The 19,197-nt window shown below is 50.6% G+C and overlaps 1 protein-coding gene across 1 annotated transcript in view; it reads left to right on the top strand.

Moving 5' to 3' along the window:
- The window catches only part of ARB2A (ARB2 cotranscriptional regulator A), a 306,258-nt gene extending 291,298 nt beyond the window's left edge, over nt 1-14,960 (top strand). Inside the window, exon 11 of the mRNA XM_084278064.1 lies at nt 12,677-14,960. Within this exon, the coding sequence (XP_084134190.1) occupies nt 12,677-12,819 (143 nt within the window). The 3' untranslated portion in view covers nt 12,820-14,960. The remainder of the gene's footprint in view (nt 1-12,676) is intronic.
- The last annotated feature ends 4,237 nt before the right edge of the window (nt 14,961-19,197 follow it).

Raw genomic sequence — 19,197 nt, forward strand, 5'->3', positions numbered from 1 at the left:
CAAGATGTCCTCACAGTGAGAATCCTAAGCCACATAAAAGTTTTTGTTCAACTATTCTACTTCCATCCTTCCTCTGAGGTCCCTGATCACTTTTGCTACACACCTCACATGGTCTAATTGTTCATTAAGGTCTTGTGTTCCGTTTGGTATGTGGATACAGCAAGTCTTGCTGGCTGAGTTAGAGTATCCACACACTCCATTTTCACGTGACAACAACAAATCTAATGTCAGTCTGCTCTGTAATGCTGTTTTCAACGTAGCCCGTTGCAGCACATTCAACTCTTCCAGCCCCACACAAGTTGCATCAGCCAGTGCTTCAGTCTGTCTGGTGGTCATTCACATCTGGAACGCTGTTATTTGAGGTCTGAAAACTGGTTCCAGAACCCATCCACTCACAGTTCCTGTTGCTCAGGTGTTGCCAGGGATGTTTTCAATCACCTTTCGGTTCGTCCCCACAGAGCTGGTACAAGAGGTTTCTTCCTCCCAAGAGAGCAACGTGTGTTGATGTCATTGGCCCTCCACAGATCAGTCTGTAGACCAAGTTCCATCACTACTAACCCACACTCTGAGGGTAGTTTTGAACAGATCATATCAGAAGGGATGTCACTGTTTGTCAAGTGAGACCAAGTGCCATAGATTGAAGTGGTGTAATTACAACAGATAAAACCCAATCAGAGGGCTTGAGCTGTTGGGCCCAAGCTCTGAATCTTGACTGCTTGACTACTGCAATTACAGACTTCAGCACAGTTCCAGTTACAACATATAGCACTATCTTAATGAGAAATATTAAAGTTTGTATTATGAACACTGACATGTATGGGATTGTCCAGTAACCTAACAGCCCCTTCCAATCAACACACCAGTCAGTAATCTGTATATAATCCCAATCCCCATGTTAGGGTGCTCCCCACACCCTGGGTATCTGCATCCCCCATGGTGTGTTGCTGCACTGGTCCCCAGGAGGATGACAGATTGTCCCAGTGGTTTCACCACCAGTCTCAAACTTCAGTGGTGGTTTAGTAATGTAATTGATGTTACCTGTGGTTCCATTTCCTGCAGGGTCCCATTGTAGGACATACTTCTCTCCCTCCGTGTGTCATGTTAGGCTGGTGTAGGGCAGTCCGTGATACCTGGTGCAATTTCCTGACATTCAGAGTACCCATGAAAAGAAGAGGAAATGTTTGGGCTTGATTTGACCAGCAAATATTAGGTTAGAAGGTGGGCACTATCCAGCTAGTACTGATTCAGTGGAGTTTTCCAGACCTATCTTTTGCTTCTCAAGTTGGGTTACTAATTCTGCAGTGTTTGTCCAGCTGCTGTTAAAGGTGCAGTGCTGGCATTCAGTTGCCTGTAATCAATTGTAAGCCATCACTGTCCATTTGACTTTTCTTCCAGCCAGAGAGGAGAGTTATAGGGGGAGTGTGTGCAAGTCATAATACCTTTATTTTTCCAGTTATGTTACCACCCTTTTGGTTCCCAAATGTGCAGCTGCTGGCAGGGAGTACTGCTTCACGTTAGTAATTTGTGGTGGGGCACAGGTATGGACATTTCTAACACAGCTTTAGGCTCATCCTCTTCAAGCCATGCTGTTTCTCCATCACCTCGTCCAGCAAGACTCCAGATTGACCCACCAGGGAGTTTCAACCCTGACATACAACACATCAAATCCCAGTATGTTGGTGCTAGCAGCTCCCACCAATACTTCAGTGCAGGTCCAGTTGTTCTGGCCTGGGAGCCACAGGGCAATTTTTGGTGTAGGGCATTCCTTCACGATCCCATCAATCCCTCTAAATTTTATTTTATGGTTATATTTAGGCATTCTGCCATCCCCCTTGGTGACTGCTGACATTTGAGCACCCATATCAACAAGATGATTTGTAAAAATTCTCCTTGGTCCCACTGGAATAACAATGACAGGCTTATGATGCTTACTGGAGAGCCATTGCATAGCTACCAGTCACTGGGCAGGGTGAGCTCACTGCCCTCCCCGGGGATGTGAGTTTTCTGGCTGGCTGGCAGGGGTATCTGTTAACTCATCTGAGTCCTGCTGTGGATGTAGCAGGAATCAGTTTGCTTCCTTTGTCTTGCTAGTCCCTGCTGAGTCAGTTCTTAAGTTTAGTGGTTGTACCAGTGTTTGGAGATGGGTGGTGGGTGTCCTGTAGAGCAGCTGTCATGGTACTGACATTACATTTGTGCCACAGATTGTTACGTACCCGAGGGTGGTGGGTCACTGGCACAGGGTGCTCGGAGAGGTGGTGGAGGCCCCATCCCTGGAGACATTCAAGATCTGGCTTGATAGGGCTGTGAGCGATGTGCTCTAGTGAAGATGTCCCTGCTCACTGCAGGAGGTTGGACTAGGTGGCTTCTAAAGATCCCTTCCAACCCAACACATTCTGTGATGCTATGATTCTTATCAAACTTAAGGTTGCACTCTGGTTTAAGCTTAATACTGTGAACCAGACATACTCGTCCAGGAGGCAGTTCTGGTGGTTTCCCAATGATCAGTTCAATCCAGCCCATGTTCAATCCCATCATAGAATCACAGAATTGTAGGGGTTGGAAGGGTCCTTGAGAGCTCATCTGGTCCAACCCCCTGCCAAAACAGCTCCCCAGCTCATATTGCACAGGTCGGTGTCCAGACGGGTCTTGAGTATCTCCAGAGAAGGAGACTCCACACCCCCTGGGCAGCCTGTCCCAGGGCTCCCTCACCCTCACTGGGGAAAAGTTCTTCCCCATGTTGGTGCGGAACTTCCTATGCTCCAACTTTCAGGCATTGCCCCTTGTCCTGTCTCCGCAGACCACTGAAAAGGGGCTGGCCAATTCCCCCTGCATCCCCTGCTTAAGATACGTATAGACATTAATTAGATCCCCCCTTAGTCTTCTCTTCTCAAGGCTGAACAGCCCCAGCTTGTTCAGCCTCTTCTCAGAGGGGAGATGCTCCAGGCCTTTAATCATCTTTGTAGCCCTTCTTTGGACTCTCTCCAGGAGATCCCTGTCCTTTTTATACCAGGGAGCCCAGCACTGGACACAACACTCCAGGTGGGGCCTGATCAGGGCAGAGTAGAGGGGGAGGATCACCTCTTTTGTCCTGCTGGCCACACTCTTCCTGATACACCCCAGGATCCATTGTCTCTCTTAACCACCAGGGCACACTGCTCATGGCCAACCTGTCATCTACCAGGACCCCCAGGTCCTTCTCCATAGAGCTTTTCTCCAGCAGGTCACCCCCAGCCTGTACTGAAACGAACGGTTGTTCCTTCCCAGATGCAAGACTTTACACTTGCTTTTGTTGAACCTCATCTGGTTTCTCCCTGCCCAGCTCTCCAGCCTGTCCAGGTCTCTGGATGGCAGTGCAGTGCTCCTGCCTGTCAGCCACTCCTCCCGTCTTTGTATCATCCATGCATATGCAGCACATACAGTGCCCATAACCCACCACCTCTTGTTCAGACTCATTCCCAGTGGGAATCAGCCCGTTCCTATAATGAGGTTTCTCTGCTCAAGGTCCACAGTCAAGTGCATCATTATCCTCCTGAGTGGCTCTAATCCTGTCCTGGACATAGCCTACATATGTCTTCAGGCTGTCCAGGAGGCCACACATAAGGGTAGTTAATTGTGATGGATCAACAGGGTCTGACATTGGGGATCTCCTGAACACCACATCACTTGTACACAGGCTGCTGTTCGTACAGACGCAGCCACATTGGACAACCCTGTGGTTTTGACAACAAGGGGTTCTCATCTCTCTCATGGATCTATGCCACCAGCCTGATTAGCATTGTTAATGAAAATTGGGTAAAAACAGTCCAGGACCCCAACAGCCTTCAGCTTCTTCCCCAATCACTAAGAATTGATTCCCCCCGTAAGGGAGACTCAAAACACACTCAACACCATCTGTCTCTAACTACCCTGGATGCCTGGAACACTTTTCCTGCAACTTGGCCAATCCAGCAGGAGACCAGGGAGTGGTCAGTACAGTAGTACAAATATTGCCATTCCCCTCATACCTGGTTTTGGTTTTAATTAACAGCCATGTAGGCACAGGTCCTGGGGTAAAATCAGAGCCTGCTACCCATTCATCATCATCATTACCATCCCAAACGTCTCCATCCCACATCTCAGGGTCTGTACAGTATATTGATTTGCAGGCCCATTTAGCTGAGACTGAGGACAGCATTTGATTTAGTAAGAAATGCAGTAACCTTTCCTGTAGCTGTTTTTCTCGTCTTTCAAATGCCAATAATACCAATTTAAGTTCCCCAGTTCCTGTATTCAAGTTTTGATTGTCCATCATGAGAGAATTTACTTGCGTCCCCGACTCCTCACTGTTTCCTTTTTCTAAAGTTAAGGATGCCCTCAAGTTTTGGTTTTAATTCATGAGGGAATTGACTTGTTTTCCCAATTTCTTACTGCTTTATTTTTCTAAGGACAATGATGTTTTCAGTACCCCACTATCTTCCTTTTCCAAAGTTAGTGATGTTTTCAATTTCTTATTTCCTTCCCTCTCTGAAATCAGTGATGTTTTCAATACTTCATTCTATGACTTTAAATAGTCATGTTCTGCATCTGCAGTTGGTCCAAGGGAATGGCACTTTTTGATTTGTTTTTGCCTGCGAGATAAGCAAGCCCTCAAGACTGCAGAAACAATTCCTTTGGCCTCACCTTTCTTGATCTTTTGCTCACTTCTAGACTGTTCCAGCCACTTTGTCCTCATCTTTCCAATATTTTTGGGCCCATTCTCTTCCCATTTGGGATAGTCCACAGTTACATCTTTTGCAGCAGTCCTGCCAGCTGAGCTGATTTCGTGTCATGTAAAGGGTGTGGGCTGGAAACATTGCTGCTGGATGCCCTTCTGTTGAGTCCTAAGGGTCAGGAAGGACCCCTTGGCTCTCTGAACCCCTTCTCAGAGAGGAGCTTTGGTGTGGCTGAGTCCTCGCTTAGGTTTATGGCTAAAGGATTATGGACCTGTTGGAGCATGTCCAGAGGAGGACCACAAAAATGATCAAAGGGCTGGAGCACCTCTCTTATGAAGACAGGAGGATCATCTCTTCTCCAGTTAGTGTGCAGAGGAGCAAACAAATGACACATGCTCATGCCTTAATATTTACTGGAGAATAGTGAAGAAGACAGAGGTAGCCTCCTGCCTCTTCCCTGCCCTACAAACCTTGCCCTCACCGAGGTTTTGCTCACATCTTTGCGTCTGTGGCTCGCAGGGCAAGAGGCATTCATTAAATATTTCGTTACCTTTTTTAAACCACTTCCTTCCTGTGAGTAGCTTGTGAGTTGTAAAGGAGGGATGGAAGAGAGAAACACCACAATTCCAAGTGTGGGAGTTCAGAGGTGATCTTTGTTCTGGGTTGCGTGAATTCTTGTTGCTCTGTTTCCATCATCCAGCTAAAGATACTGGAGATAACTCAATGTCCAACAAAAATAAACACTGGTCTGTGTCACAGGAAGCAGTAACCAAGTATAAAATTTCTTTAGTATGTGCAGTCTCTCCTCTAGCATTGCCACAAAGGTTCCCACAATTATCCTTGGATGGATATTACTTCTAAACCAGCCTACTGAACGTTTAAACCCCCTTTATAAGCTGCATTTCATTTCTTCAGATTTCTCTGGTTCTTCCCTCTTGGCTCTTCCAAAGATTTAATTTCCCTGCACAGTTGCTTTTAGATTATTATCGTGCCCGTGACTCCACAAACTATTACTTCTTAGCCAAAATAAACATGGCAAGGTTTGGGGTTTGTCTTGGGGTTTTATGTCCCCTCAGGAACCACCCCTTCCATGTCCTTAATTGTTGTGTGGCTTGTTTCTTAAATTTCCCTAAGCTTTTAACTTTTCTTTATAATGTCTAGAACTGCATAGGCAGAAGCTCATATGGTCATTGATTCTCAGAGCTCTTGAGCTGTTGGGCTCCTTCCCAATTCTTCCTGAAGGTCTCATCCCCCCTGTGATTTTAAGCAAGCTATATTTCTTTTTAATCTCCTTTTTTTTCCTTAGTTTTACTGGTGATGCTCTGAGAACTTTTGTTTTGGGGTTTGAGACCTGGAGGTTTACATCAGCAGAGCAGAATAGTCACAACAGACACAGTCGTTTCTTCCTGTGCAGACCCATGGGATCCAGGAATGGTAAATGGAGTAATCCTATGAATTAAAAATAATTGTGTCATTCTTGATAACCTCCTATGCACTCAAAGATTTAAAACAAAAACCCAAACTAAATTCCTGTTTAGAAATAACAGATACAAAAGTCACATAACAGCATGTGGAAAGGTGGACACAGCAGAGGAAAAAATATCTTTTTCATCAGACATACTTGGGAATTTGAACAGTATCATGATAAGGGAAGGGAAGGGAAGGGAAGGGAAGGGAAGGGAAGGGAAGGGAAGGGAAGGGAAGGGAAGGGAAGGGAAGGGAAGGGAAGGGAAGGGAAGGGAAGGGAAGGGAAGGGAAGGGAAGGGAAGGGAAGGGAAGGGAAGGGAAGGGAAGGGAAGGGAAGGGAAGGGAAGGGAAGGGAAGGGAAGGGAAGGGAAGGGAAGGGAAGGGAAGGGAAGGGAAGGGAAGGGAAGGGAAGGGAAGGGAAGGGAAGGGAAGGGAAGGGAAGGGAAGGGAAGGGAAGGGAAGGGAAGGGAAGGGAAGGGAAGGGAAGGGAAGGGAAGGGAAGGGACAGAGGGGGTTGGCTCGTTTGTTGATTTGTTTATGAAGGAGAATGAGTTGTGTTGCTGCTCAGGGTTATGGAAATATGTATAAAACACATGTGCTGAATTTTAAAGTCCTGTTTGTGCAAATGCCTTTTGCCCTTTGAAGCTTTCAAACCTGGCTTTGATAAGACTTCAGGGCTTTTATATTGGCCTGACTTCAATCGTGAACATTAAAGCCACCACCACCAGTGTCTGGGCCAAGGTTGTGCAGCCGATGCCCTGCCCAATACTGGACAGATGGACGTGGGGGACAGAGCTCGCTCCTGCTGAAACCAACTGCAAAGCCTTGCAAGGTGGTTGGTGAAGAGCAGCGACCCTGTCTGTCCCAATGGGGACTAAACCCCAAGGCGTGGGGCACCCTATTTAGAGACGAGCCGCTGCTTAGAGAAGCAGAGCCCAGGTCGGCCCCGTGGCTGATGTCTGTGGAGAGACTTTTCAACCTGGAGGCTTTGCCCAATCGTCTCAGGGCGGAGGAGGCACGTATGGAGATCTCTCCCCTCTCCTCTCCTGTGCAGCATGGGAAACCTTTGTCCCACACATCTTGTCAACGCGGCGGGAGGCCACCATTGTGCCGCGCGTCTTCTGAGCGCCGCGGGAGGAGGCTTTTGTCCAGCACAGTGGGCTGGCGCCGTAGGAGGGCACCTTTGTCCCCACACAGCCGGCAATCGCTCTGCAAGAGTGAATTATGGGGATGGCAGAGCTCCTTTCCCCTCCACCACGGGCGCCGTGGGGTTCGTCGGCCTCACTGGGCAGCAGAAACGGGCTTGTGCGCGGCCGGGTGCTGGGGTGGGTCACCCCACCACGTTGCATGGCTGCCCCAGCAGGCACCACTCCCAGTCACATTTCTCACTCTTCCCCTTCCTTATTCTTCCGACCCTTTTGGGTGATTTGCCCTTTTTGGATGATTATTCCTCTGTCCCTTCTTATGCTTGCTTTATCTCCTATTCAATATATCATCTGCTAATTAATCTAATTAACTAATAAGCGCTCTCATTATTCTTTCAGATCACTAATAACCATGTTTAACAGACTTGAGCCCTAATACCAATTCCCCTGGGACTTCATAGGTATATTTTCAACCCCATATCATTACTGATTCATCTTCTCATGCTCTAGCCACATCCCAAGATGTGCACCAGCACCCATTTCCCAGACAGTCTGAGATACTGTACATTGTCTCACAGACTGTTACGACTTTCTTCAGGTGAAGTGCAGTGAACCTGGCAAACTGTGATGATGCTCGAGACTCAATGGTGGTGACTGTAGAGAGCAGGGTCCTAGGCTGAAACCCAGCAAGAAATGGTGCCCTGGTCAGGCCTCACCAGGAGTATTGTGCCCAGTTCTGGGCTCCCATATATAAAAAAGCCAGGGATCTCCTGGAGAGAGTCCAGTGGAGGGTACAAAGGGGATGAAGGGCCTGGAGCATCTCCCCTACAAGGAAAGGCTGAGTGAGCTGGGGCTGTTCAGCCTGGAGAGAAGAAACCTGAGAGGGGATCTGATCAATGGGTATCAAAAGCTGAAGGGTGGGACCCAGGGGCCATGGGCAGCCTCTGCTCAGTGTCTGTGGGGACAGGACAAGGGGTGATGGGCTCAAGTTGGAGCACAGGGAGTTCCCCCCCAGTGTGGGGAAGAACTTCTTGGCGGTGAGGGTGAGGGAGCCCTGGGACAGGCTGCCCAGGGGGTGTGGAGTCTCCTTCTCTGGAGAGACTCCAGCCCCGTCTGGACGCCGTCCTGTGCGCCCTGTCCTAGGGACCCTGCTTGGGCAGGGGGTTGGACCCCATGGGCTCTGGAGGCCCCTCCCAACCCCAACAGTTCTGTGATTCTGTGATTCGGTGAACGGTGATGAGATGAGGTGCTGAGCCTGGACCCAGCCTGCAGAGATGCCATGTGCACCGTGGGTGCTGGTGGTGGGTGTCATGGCTAGAGCCGGCACAGGCATGGCACTGCACAGTTAGGAGCTGCATTACCATCAATCCGAAATACTGTGAGGTCTCCTCAGCTGGAGTAATTTACAAAATAGACGTAAGGGCGACCACAGCCCATCAGAGTGGGGAAGCTCATAGTCCACTGTAAGTGCTTCTCCAGGTTCCCATGACCCCCAGGTTCCAAGGTTGACCCATGTGGAGAGACACAACAATGGATAACTTTCTTTCCTGCAGATTCCTGTGGTTCAGTAAAGTGGTCAAGCTTGGGGTTTATCTGCTCTTGCGGAACCCAAGCCGGTTCTGTTCTAAGGCCTCTGTTGCCCTAAAGGCACCAGCAGTATTTTTAACTTTGATCTCTTACTTCACTAACAGCCGAAGGTAAATTTTACGTGTGGTAGTTTCAATTAATCCTCCTTCTCTCAAATTAGCATTGTTTTTCTTCCCACCCCCCACCCCCACCGGCCTCTGGTGCCTACCTGATTGTGCATGAATTCTCAGAAATAATTGCCAGTAGTTCAGCAAGTTCATTAACCGATTCCCTGAAGACCCTCAGATGCGTGTCATCCAGACCAGATAATTTGTATATTAAATTTTTCTGAGTATTCCCTTACCTGATTTTTTATTATTACTATTATTATTTTTTTATATATCAACAACTGTGTCTGCCAGTCTTTGTCGTTTCTGATTGTCAGTATCTCTTTGCCATGGTGGGGGAGTTGACTCTGAAACTCGCTCACCATTTTTACAAAGTTATTACTCGCCCTGTTACTGGGTCCACCTCATCTTTGGAGCTCCTTTCCAGTGATGCTCTGCACACATAACAACACACACCCAGATCTCCCTACCTCTTTCTGTGCCAGCAGCTCCACTTTTACAGCACTTCTCTTTGTGGGGCTGGGAGTGGGGAGGAGGTTGGTAATTTGGGGGGGGGGGGTGTTTCTCCCGCGACTGCATCCTTAGCATATTTTAGGATGTTCTAGCTGTCTCCCACACTTAGCCTTTCCATTGCAACATTCTCTTAAGATTTCTCAAAGAATTAATGTCTGAAATCACTAAACGTTGTGCAACAACCCGTCACTTAATGTGGTGTACTGAATCATGCAGTTTATCATCGTGGCTGTGGAAAATAGTGAGCGCTGAGGGTATATATACCTTAGAGGAGCTTGGCTTTAGTAGGACTGTTTCTTATTATCTTGACTCTTGCAAACGATTCCTTCTATTGAAAAATAGATGGCTGCTCATGCATTTAATTTAGATTTGTCTGCTACTAAATACACAATTGAGATTGCAGTCGTCAATGATATTTTTCCTCTGGTAAAAACCTTATGGCCAAATCTGTCATCACCTTAGGACATAATTCCTCTTGCTTCTGTCTAATTTTCCAAGCCTCTGGTACATAAATCATAACTGCACAGTCTGTGCAGTGTTAAATTTTTAGGGCTCTCCCTGTCGCGGTAGCCGAATGTGAATACGTAAGGACAAAGTTTGACCTTTAAATGACTATAAAGGGCCAAGGCAGATACTTGGCAAGCTTCTCTTATTGCAATATTAATCAAGCAAAGAATCATCATAATCCTGGAAACTAAATAGCCATTGTAGTGATTTTATCACCAGGGAAATTGTTCATCTGTCAGTAAGATTGTTACTAGGAAAGGGAAAATAGGGAGTGTTAAAATTGCTTTAGACCGCTGAATCATGGAGTCCCTCTAGACTCAAAGCCTGAATTGTTTTTTTGAGAGGGGTGGGTTGAGAGGGGTTGCTACAGGAAAGCTGTAGGTTAATCAGTTTCAGTAACACCAGCGAATGTAAGCCTGATCTCTCTTGGGGACGTGAGGAGAGTGCATGGGAGAAGGCAGGATGGAGAAAGGGATGGGGAGGCTTCAAAAACTTATTGTTTTGTCCTTTTTTTTTTTTGTTTCTGGATGGCCCTTTCACAGAGGAGGAAGGTTGTTGATAAAAAGAAAGAAGAAGGAAGGGAGGGGGGAGAGAGCATAATGTTCGCTGCCTATATTTTCATCTAATTTAATCCAGTGGATATTAATGAGGATGAATACGATCAAGACAGAAGGAGACATATGCAGGCAGAAGTGACAGAGACATGTTTGTGTGGCAAACGTCCTTGTAGGGCCCAGAAGGCCTCATGGGAAGCACGTTTTGCATCTTGGGGGTCTCAACGTGATGGTACCGCATGCTGTGAGGAGACCTACGTGTGCAGGAGCATCCTCAGAGTGGGCTAGGACAGCCTGTCCCTCTGCAAAACCAGCACCAGTAGGTAGGCGACATCTTTACTGGTGTCATCACATGGTGGCAGTGGGTGATTGTAGTGACCCACCTGAGGGACAGGTCTGCTAGGCTGGGAGATGTGCTGGGAGCTCTATGTGGTGGGACACCTCTGCCCACGGGATGACCCTGGAGGTGGGGAAGAGGCTTTGGTGAGTGTGGCTGTGTGGTGGCTCTCACAGGGGGTGAGGGAGGTGGCCTGTGTCAAAGGCTGCCTGCAAGGTGTGATGGGATGCTGCCCAGCAAAGAGGGTCTGCACTGGGATGGGTGAATTTGGGGATGGGGACTGTTTGTCTAACGGGTACCTCTGGGAAGTTTGTGGCAGGATGCTGGGAATCGTCCCCATATGAAAAATGTGGAGGGGGGGAGAGGTCTGTGTGACATGGATCATCCTTGTACAGGAACGTCTCTTTGTGTGGGAAGTGGTCCCCTTCTGTAGAGGGCTTTTTTGGAGGAGCTCATCTGATGGCTGCCTATGGTGGGGTGGGGGAGGGTGATGTGATGGGCAACGCCTCCCTCAAAAGACTTTCTGGAGGGACGGCGTGAGCGGAGCCACCAAGGACACACCAAGGATGGGTACATGGGGTGTGAGAGTTCCAGCAGGGGCGTGAAGGTAGGAGTGCAGGTGGCACCATGCTGGAGCATCCCTCCAGGGCGGCCACCCCACCTGCCTGGGGACCATCAGCCACCACCCCACCTCCCCCGAGGACCAGCATCCACCCCGCGCAGCATCCCTCTCCGCCGGGCAGGCCACGGCCACCGTGTCCTTCATTGTTGTCACCCCCAGATTGTGATACTGTCACAAAACTGTTGCTAGGCAACAAATGTGGTTACCGGGTCTCAGCGAATAGCTGAAGGGGAAAGCGAAGTGTTGCACCATTGTAGAGTAACCATAGCAATGACCTACTATTACAGACTAAAGAATTATCATTAACAATGTTAAAGTATCAAACGGAGGCCCAGGATCCAGAGACTTCCAGGCAGCATCTCCGCATAATTGCGTTACCCAGGAAGAGATTCCCAACTCTTTCACAGCCCTTGGCTCCCTCTCTCCATCGCCTTGGTTTTGTTTTGGGGGTTGTTGTGGGGACGTGGGTTCCTCTGTTTGTTTTGTGTTTGCTTAAACGCGGCACGTGTGCTGCAGGAGATGCTTTTAAAAAGCAATAGAAGAAGAAGAAGAAGAAGGTAGCAGGTGGATCAGTATGAGAGGAGGGAGAAGCAGAAACGGTCCACATTGCTGCCTCAGCACAGTGTTGGGGCTTGTTGGGAAAGGGCATGCAAAGGGTGATGCCTTTCTGGTTGTTGTCCGGGCCGGGTGTTCTCTGCCTGTTAAAAACGCTCACAACCGAGCTAAAAGCAATGTGAAATGGGAAAGGAACAGTACAAAGTGTGCCAGCTCTCTGAAGCAGATGTGGTTTTTGTTTCCCCCAAGTTAGGCCAGACAGGTGAGTTGCTCTAAACAAAGCTTCTTTGAGCAGGGTGCTTTGGGATCTCACTGTTCCCAGCCCAGGACGCGTTCACCATCTCTGGTCGCTGTGGCCATGCTTGTGCCTGTCTGTAGTCTGTCTGTGTGCACAGTTGTTCCTTCCCAGCTCTCCCCAAGCCCAGCAGCGGGGCATCCCTGACCCCTCACCCACCCCAGGGCTACCCCTCCAACCAGCCCCCAGCCTTTGTACGTCTTCCCCTGGTTTTGCTCCAGCAGCCCTGCGAGCGAGCGGGGTGGGCAGCGGCGGAACGAGCCCCGGGTCACACTGTCACCTTCTGTGCTTTCCAGGTACAGAGCGCCACGAGCTGACTTCCTGGAAGAGCTTCCCATCCATCTTCAAGTTCTTCAGGGAGGCGGTCGAGGCGAAGAACAGCTCGGTGAAACCCACCCCGACGCGGCGCTCGAACAGGATAAAATATGAAGAGTTGTAAAAAAAGAAAAAAAAACACAAAAGGAGGGGAGAGAAAGAGAGAAACAGCCACGTCACCACCGCCAATAACCTCTTCCTCAAGCTGCTTCCTTTTCTGCAAGCAGTCTCCCAGCCCCTCATTAGATTGTTTTCTTCCTAGAGCACAGGGTCGCGATGTATACATCTAAATAGCGTTTTGCATTATTTCTAGATGAGTGCAACTGTCAAAGCAATATGGGTTCACTGGTTGTGCTTCCTGTGGGCTGTAGCTTGGATTTCGTGCTGCCCATCAGCCTGCAGATTAAGGCTGACAGTGGTACTGCACAGTGCAGCGTGGTGCAGCTCTAATTGCCCTGACATAGCCCCGCTGCACCAAGCTCTTAACTCAGAAGTGCTAACCAGCCCTGTGGTTTTGCACACCCAGTAGCCTTCTTCTCTTTCCCTGGGACCAAGCAGGATCAACTCTTGACTCTCGGGGGGCCTCCTGCTGATAGGAGGGTCCAAGAAGTTTGGTCCAGATTATTGGGAAAGACCCTTTTGTTGTAGAGATTTTCTCCTCCCGCCTGATCAATGGCATTATCTGTAGATCTTCTTTTGAAAGCTCCTCTCTTAAAAAAAAAAAAAAAAAAGAAGGAAGAAAAAAATGCCTATTCATTCACTGGCTGGATCACACTGTGAAATATGACAGAAAAAGGAGGAAAGGGGAAGAAAAAAAAAAATAGGGGGAAAAAAAAGTGCCACATTGCACATTTTCCTGTTTATTTTTAAGCACAAGGGTGCTTCCTTTTTTCACAGGGCTGGGTTTTTAACGACTTTGCTGGATATTCCCTTTTCCCCTAAACTCACGGGCCCGTCCCTGCCTTCCCAAGTGGGGATGGGTGGGATGGGGGGGGTGGGTTGTGGGGCTGCCCAGCGTGGGGATTCGCGTAGTGGGGATGCGGCTGCAGCCGCCGCCGACGCTGTCGGCAGCTTTTTCTCCTCCGCTAAAATGCCTGATAAGCAACGAGACGTGCCTGATAGCGTGCACGGCGAACGAGCGCGCTAATTAAGCTCCTTTAGTGTTGATGATGCTAAATTAAAGTGATCTGTTATTCAGGGGCCGTTCCCGCCTCACCCCTGATGCTGTCAGTGTTGAGGAGGCAACATTCAAACACATGGGTTAAGGACACCACCCCTCCCCCCAAACCCCCCCCCCCCCCGGGTTTCCTTGCCCCACAGATGGGGGGGGCCGGGAATGGCGAGGGGGAAGGTGGGGGGTGGGTTAAAATGGGGTGATGCCGGGCTGGCTGTACGCCCCTTCGCCGCGGAGTAAAGTCCAGCGGTGACCTTAAGGGGTGAGGGGATGTGAAGTGAGGTAATCCGGCCGGGTCTGGGCAGGCGTTCCCCAGCTGGGGGGGCTGTCCGCACCCGCGGAGCGCTCTCATCCCTGCCTGCTCGTACCGGCAGCAGGTGGGTGGTACGTACCACCCCCCCAACCCCCTCCCAACCCCCTCCTCTCTCCATCCACCTCGCTGCATCTAACCTCTCTCCCCTTTTCCAAGCATCCCCCCGCGTCGGGGAGGTCGCTGTGCGCCCCCGGCCGCGGGCGGGGGAACAGCTTCATGCCGTGCCTACGCGGGGGGTCAGCGCAAAATCCGCACCCGGCGGATTTCTTTTCCGGGGAGGAGAGAACCTGTTGCTGGGCGGGGAGGGGGGAGCTCTGCAGCCTGTGCCCCTCCCCTCCCAGTCAGAGGATGGTGCTGCCTGCGCTCGGCCTGACCCCCCACAGGGGGGGGTCCGCGGGCATGTGCCCCACAAGCCCCCCCCCTTAACCCCCCCTCCCCCCGCCCCAACCTCTCGGTCCTCATTTATGTAGAGGGGATGCAGGGCGTTTGACTCGTGTTTTGGGTTTCTGTGCTTCTTCCCACAGCCGGGGAGGCCAGGAGAGGTTTGGTACACAGCACCCCCGCTTCTTCCCCCACTCCACCCCCCCACCCCACCCCGCCGCTCTCCATCTCCGGGGAAGTAAATGTTGCGGGAACGGGTCTATTTTTTTAAATACCGGTTAAGACGCCAAGTGTGCAGATTTCTACTGTACCGATTTGTACCGACTGCTCTCTTTGTAAGGGTTTTCTTTTAACCCGGCCCGACTCGGGTTACTGCTTTCTGTAGCGGGCTGTAAAGCACGGGGAGGGGGCGGGGAGGGTGAGGGGGTGGTCCTCGCCACTGGTACGTCTCTGCTTGCACTGAACAAAAATAAAGATGCTCTTTGCTGGCCTCCTTGCCTGCGTTGCGTCCTCGCGCCGAGCTGCGCGGAAGCCGCGGTCCCTGGCGCGGAGCGTGGGGCTGCGCGGGAGGCAGCTCCCTCCCCCCCTCCAAACCCCCCCCCTCCCCCCAGCCTGGGAAAACACCCGGGGGAGGAGGGGGAGAGGCGTGTTTGCAAACAGGGCACCGGCCGGTTAGGGGAGGGGGGTGGGGGAAGGTGTGAGCTCCCTTCCCAAACCCCGGGACCCTGCCCCCCCACACACACACCCCTTCCGCGGGAAGCCGCGCACGGCAGCGGACCCCCCTGACTCCCCCTGCCCCTCTCCCCCTTTAGCTAATCCCGTGGGTGAAAAAATACATAAATATATTGTTTATTGTATATATAAGTATATACGATATACACAAAACAACATAAAAATACACCCTGGGAGAGGAGTTTGAGGGACTCCCAAAAGGACTTTTTGGGGGGGAGGGTGGGAGGGAGCCGGCAACGACACGAGCACGATACCACACTAGGGGAGGTGACATCTCCGCTCCCAGCCGCGGAGGCTTGCGCGGGCTGCGGGAAAGGGCGAGGGGGGTCCGCAGCAAGGTTTTCCCAGGGGTAGCTGGAAGAGAAGGCGGCGTGAGAGCATCCCGGCGTGTACCGCCACGTCGGTGTAGCGTGGAGAGGTGACAACGGCGGTCCTACCGCACGCCCGGAGGGATGGATGTTGATGGAATTGACTCCCCTCGGATCGATGGGGTTTAAAAGTTTGCGCGCCTCCGGTGCCTCACTCAGTGATGCCTTTAGCAGCTCCCAGACCTGACATCCAGCTTCCTCCCAGTTTCCATCACGGGAAGCAAAACTCCCTGACATCGTGCGACAGCCTGTGGAACCGGTAACTTACTTCGGGGAAGGGAGTCTAAAAATTGCTCAAAAAATACCCCAAACAGACAACAACAATTTAAAAAAAAAAAAACGCCCAAAACAAACAAACAACCAAAAAAAGCCCCAAACCAAACCCAGAACCCACAGCCCATCTGGATCTGTAGGATCTATAGGAGAAGACGCCAGTTCCCCATGACCCGAAGGCTCATGGCCCGCCTGCCCAGGAGGGTTTTGTACACCCTTGTGCGAGCCAAAAAGCCGCGGTAGGAGCCACGGGCCACCGACGGTCGTGTTCCCTAGCCAAGAAGGGGCAGAGGCGGGGGGGGGGGACTGGGACAGGGAAAAAATGTTCCAGCCAAAGGATCCCCAAACACAGCGGGACAGTGTGGGGAAAAAATGTGTATTTTTTCTTTTCGAATATGCGTACATATGTAGGGAAAAAGAGCAAAGAAATCCCTCGTCTGCATTGTGCACACATGGGGATGCGCTGGTGGCGGCCACCGCGGTGCGGTTCTCTCCTGAAACCAGTCAAAAGATGCTGCTGCTGCTTTTCCATGGGAATGCGCATTTTTCCTCTGTCCCCGAGGAACATCACTAATTGTCGGTTTGTGGAGGTGGGGGATAGTTTGGAGGGGGGAGGCTGTTTGGTTTGTTCTTTCAGCCACACACACACACAGGGATTTCATTCAGAAGCACAAATGAGAAGTGTCACATCCCTAAAACCGCGTGGAGCCACATATTGCATCGTTCTCGAGTCAGCCAAACCAAAAATAACCTGCCAAGAACGTGTGTGCATCCCATCGCGCACCCCGGGTACAGCTGCATCCTAACCGAGGAGAGGGGATGCGGCCGTGCGTGTGTATCCCTGCCCGTGCACGCCTTCGTGGGTATCTCAATCTCGCAGGGATGTGCGTGTGCGCGTGTGTGCGCACCCGCGTTCTGTCGACAGAGTGTGAAAAAAAAAGCCCTACTTCTCGGGAAACTTGGGAGGAGATGCCATTTATCATTGCACCATCATAATACCACGAATTTTCACTTTTTTTCTGATCCATTTCGGGTTGCATGTGTTTGTGAGTATTTCACTAGATCAGTGACAGCTCTTTATTTGCATAATTATATGCTCTGGTCTGAAGAGAAAACTAACCCCCAAATTTCATGGGTCACCAAACTGCGACAATCAATGTTTTATCACGTATGCTAAGCAAAACCTAAGGAGCTATATGAAGTTTCTTGGGGAGTTTTCGCTCCTCAGAAAATTAAAGATTTTGTGCCTCTTGAATAGACGCAAAATCTTTCCAAGCTCTTTGTAACCGAATTCCGTTTGAAGGCAAAACTAGAGATTAGCTCGTAGATCTGGATTTCAGACGGACCAGCATTATTACTTCAAAGTGGATTCCAGGCAAGCAGCTTTACTGCATCTCTAAATTTCGCCGTCCTAAGTACTGTCACTTAAATGGTGGCAAAAAAAGAAAAAAAAAAAAAAAAAGGAAAAAAAAAGAGAAAAAAGGGGGGGGAGGAAAAAATAAATAAAAAAAAACCCTAAAAAATGTGGCCAAAATGCAGACAACCGCGCCCTGGCTCATCAAGCACGCACTGACCAGAGGGTTTAATTTCCCCCGTTCAGACAGGTTTATTTTTTTTCTGCTGGGCGCTTCCCTCCCACTCCCCTCTCTCGCCCCCCAACCCCCTCCCCGTATCAAGATACAGATACTGGGCATAAACACGAAGAAAAAAGAAAAAAAAAACCCACATTTCCCGAGCTGCGGGATTTGTTCTGGTCCATCAGTTGCACAATAACCGCACGCTCCAGTTATGACACACACACTCCCAAGTTTCCCCTCTCGATCAAAAAAAAAAAACCCGCCTTGTTATGAGGAGGAAGGGGACCTGGTGATGGCAACTGGCCGGTGGTGAAGATCCCCCTCCTCTTCCTCCACCCGCACCCGGATTGCTGGAAAATCTGAGCTCTCGCTTTGACTCGATTTAAAATCAAATAAAATAATTCACGCAGCCTTCGGGAGGACCTCTCGGGCGCGTAGGTGGGATGCAGGCTCTGGGGGGACGTGCCACCCGGGTTTGACATCGCCCAAAAAACTCATGGGTTTCTCAGGTCTCCCCCCCCCCTCCCCACGCAAGGTCCTCCTCAAGCTCTTGGGTCAGAGAAACCTTTTTTAAAAAGGGGGAGGCTTATTTCTCGTAACGTGGAGCGCCGTGATCTCCTGACCCCGTGGCGGGGGAGAGCATCACCTTCGGAAGCACCGCACAGCCCCACAGCACTGCGTGGGTTGCGAGTCCCTGAGTGTGGGGTGGGGAGGGGGAGAGAAGAGTTCCTGCCACCCTGACGGATTTCTTGGGGTTTGTTTGGGGTTTTTTTTTTTTTTTCCCCTTTCATCACCGTCACCCGGGAAGCCTTTCCCGGGTTTTCCAGCACAGACTGGCACCCGCGAAGTTTGCGGGGAGTTAACGTGGGGAAGTTTTGACTCCTGAGTGATTTCCAAACGCCTGCTCCAGGCAGACGCCAGCCTCGCACCGCCTCCTCGCCTTGCAGGAACGAGGTGAAACACGAGTGGGAAATTAAAGCAGTGCCTGGGAGACAAGAATCTCTTCACCACCCGCCGTCTGCCTGCCGGCGCGGGGTGCCGGGCAGCAGGGAGGCGGGGGGGGGGAAGGATGCGGGACCAGGGACAGCCCGGCCCCGGCCGCTCCCCTCGGGGAGACCTGGGGAGGAGACCCGCGGGGAGACCCCGCTCCCAGCCAGCCCCTACCCAGCGGCGGATTGAAATGAGACACTTAAATACCCACACACACACTCCCCGCACCCCACAACCGGGGTCAAGTAAATATGAATATTTCCGGGGAGCGGTTCCGCAGGCTGGTTTATCCCGGCGGGGACAATAGCATCAGTTATTTCCCACTAAATGCGGCACAGGAGAGAGCTGACCCCTCCGCGGAAAGGCCTGGGTCGTCTCCTTTTGTCGTTTCCATTTCTCTTTGCTCACGTCCTACCTAATCCCCTAATGCCTGGCAGAAGGACTCTCTCTAGACTCCTGCCTTCAAACTCCTTCTTTAAAGCTGCTATCTCCGACACAATTAGATAAATAACCTTCCCGCGCATCTCCGCGCCTCCCGGGACCGTTTTACGCCTTCTCTTTCTGAGCCTGGACTCGCCAAACGACGAGGCATTATTTTGCTTTCTATAGGAAAGCCCTTGATAAGAAGGGTCCTCCGTGTCTCCCTGCAACACGCAGGCACACACAGAAAAAAGGGGGAAAAAATAAATTAATA

This window comes from Gallinula chloropus (assembly GCF_964237585.1).
Source record: "Gallinula chloropus genome assembly, chromosome: Z".
NCBI classification, from domain to species: domain Eukaryota; kingdom Metazoa; phylum Chordata; class Aves; order Gruiformes; family Rallidae; genus Gallinula; species Gallinula chloropus.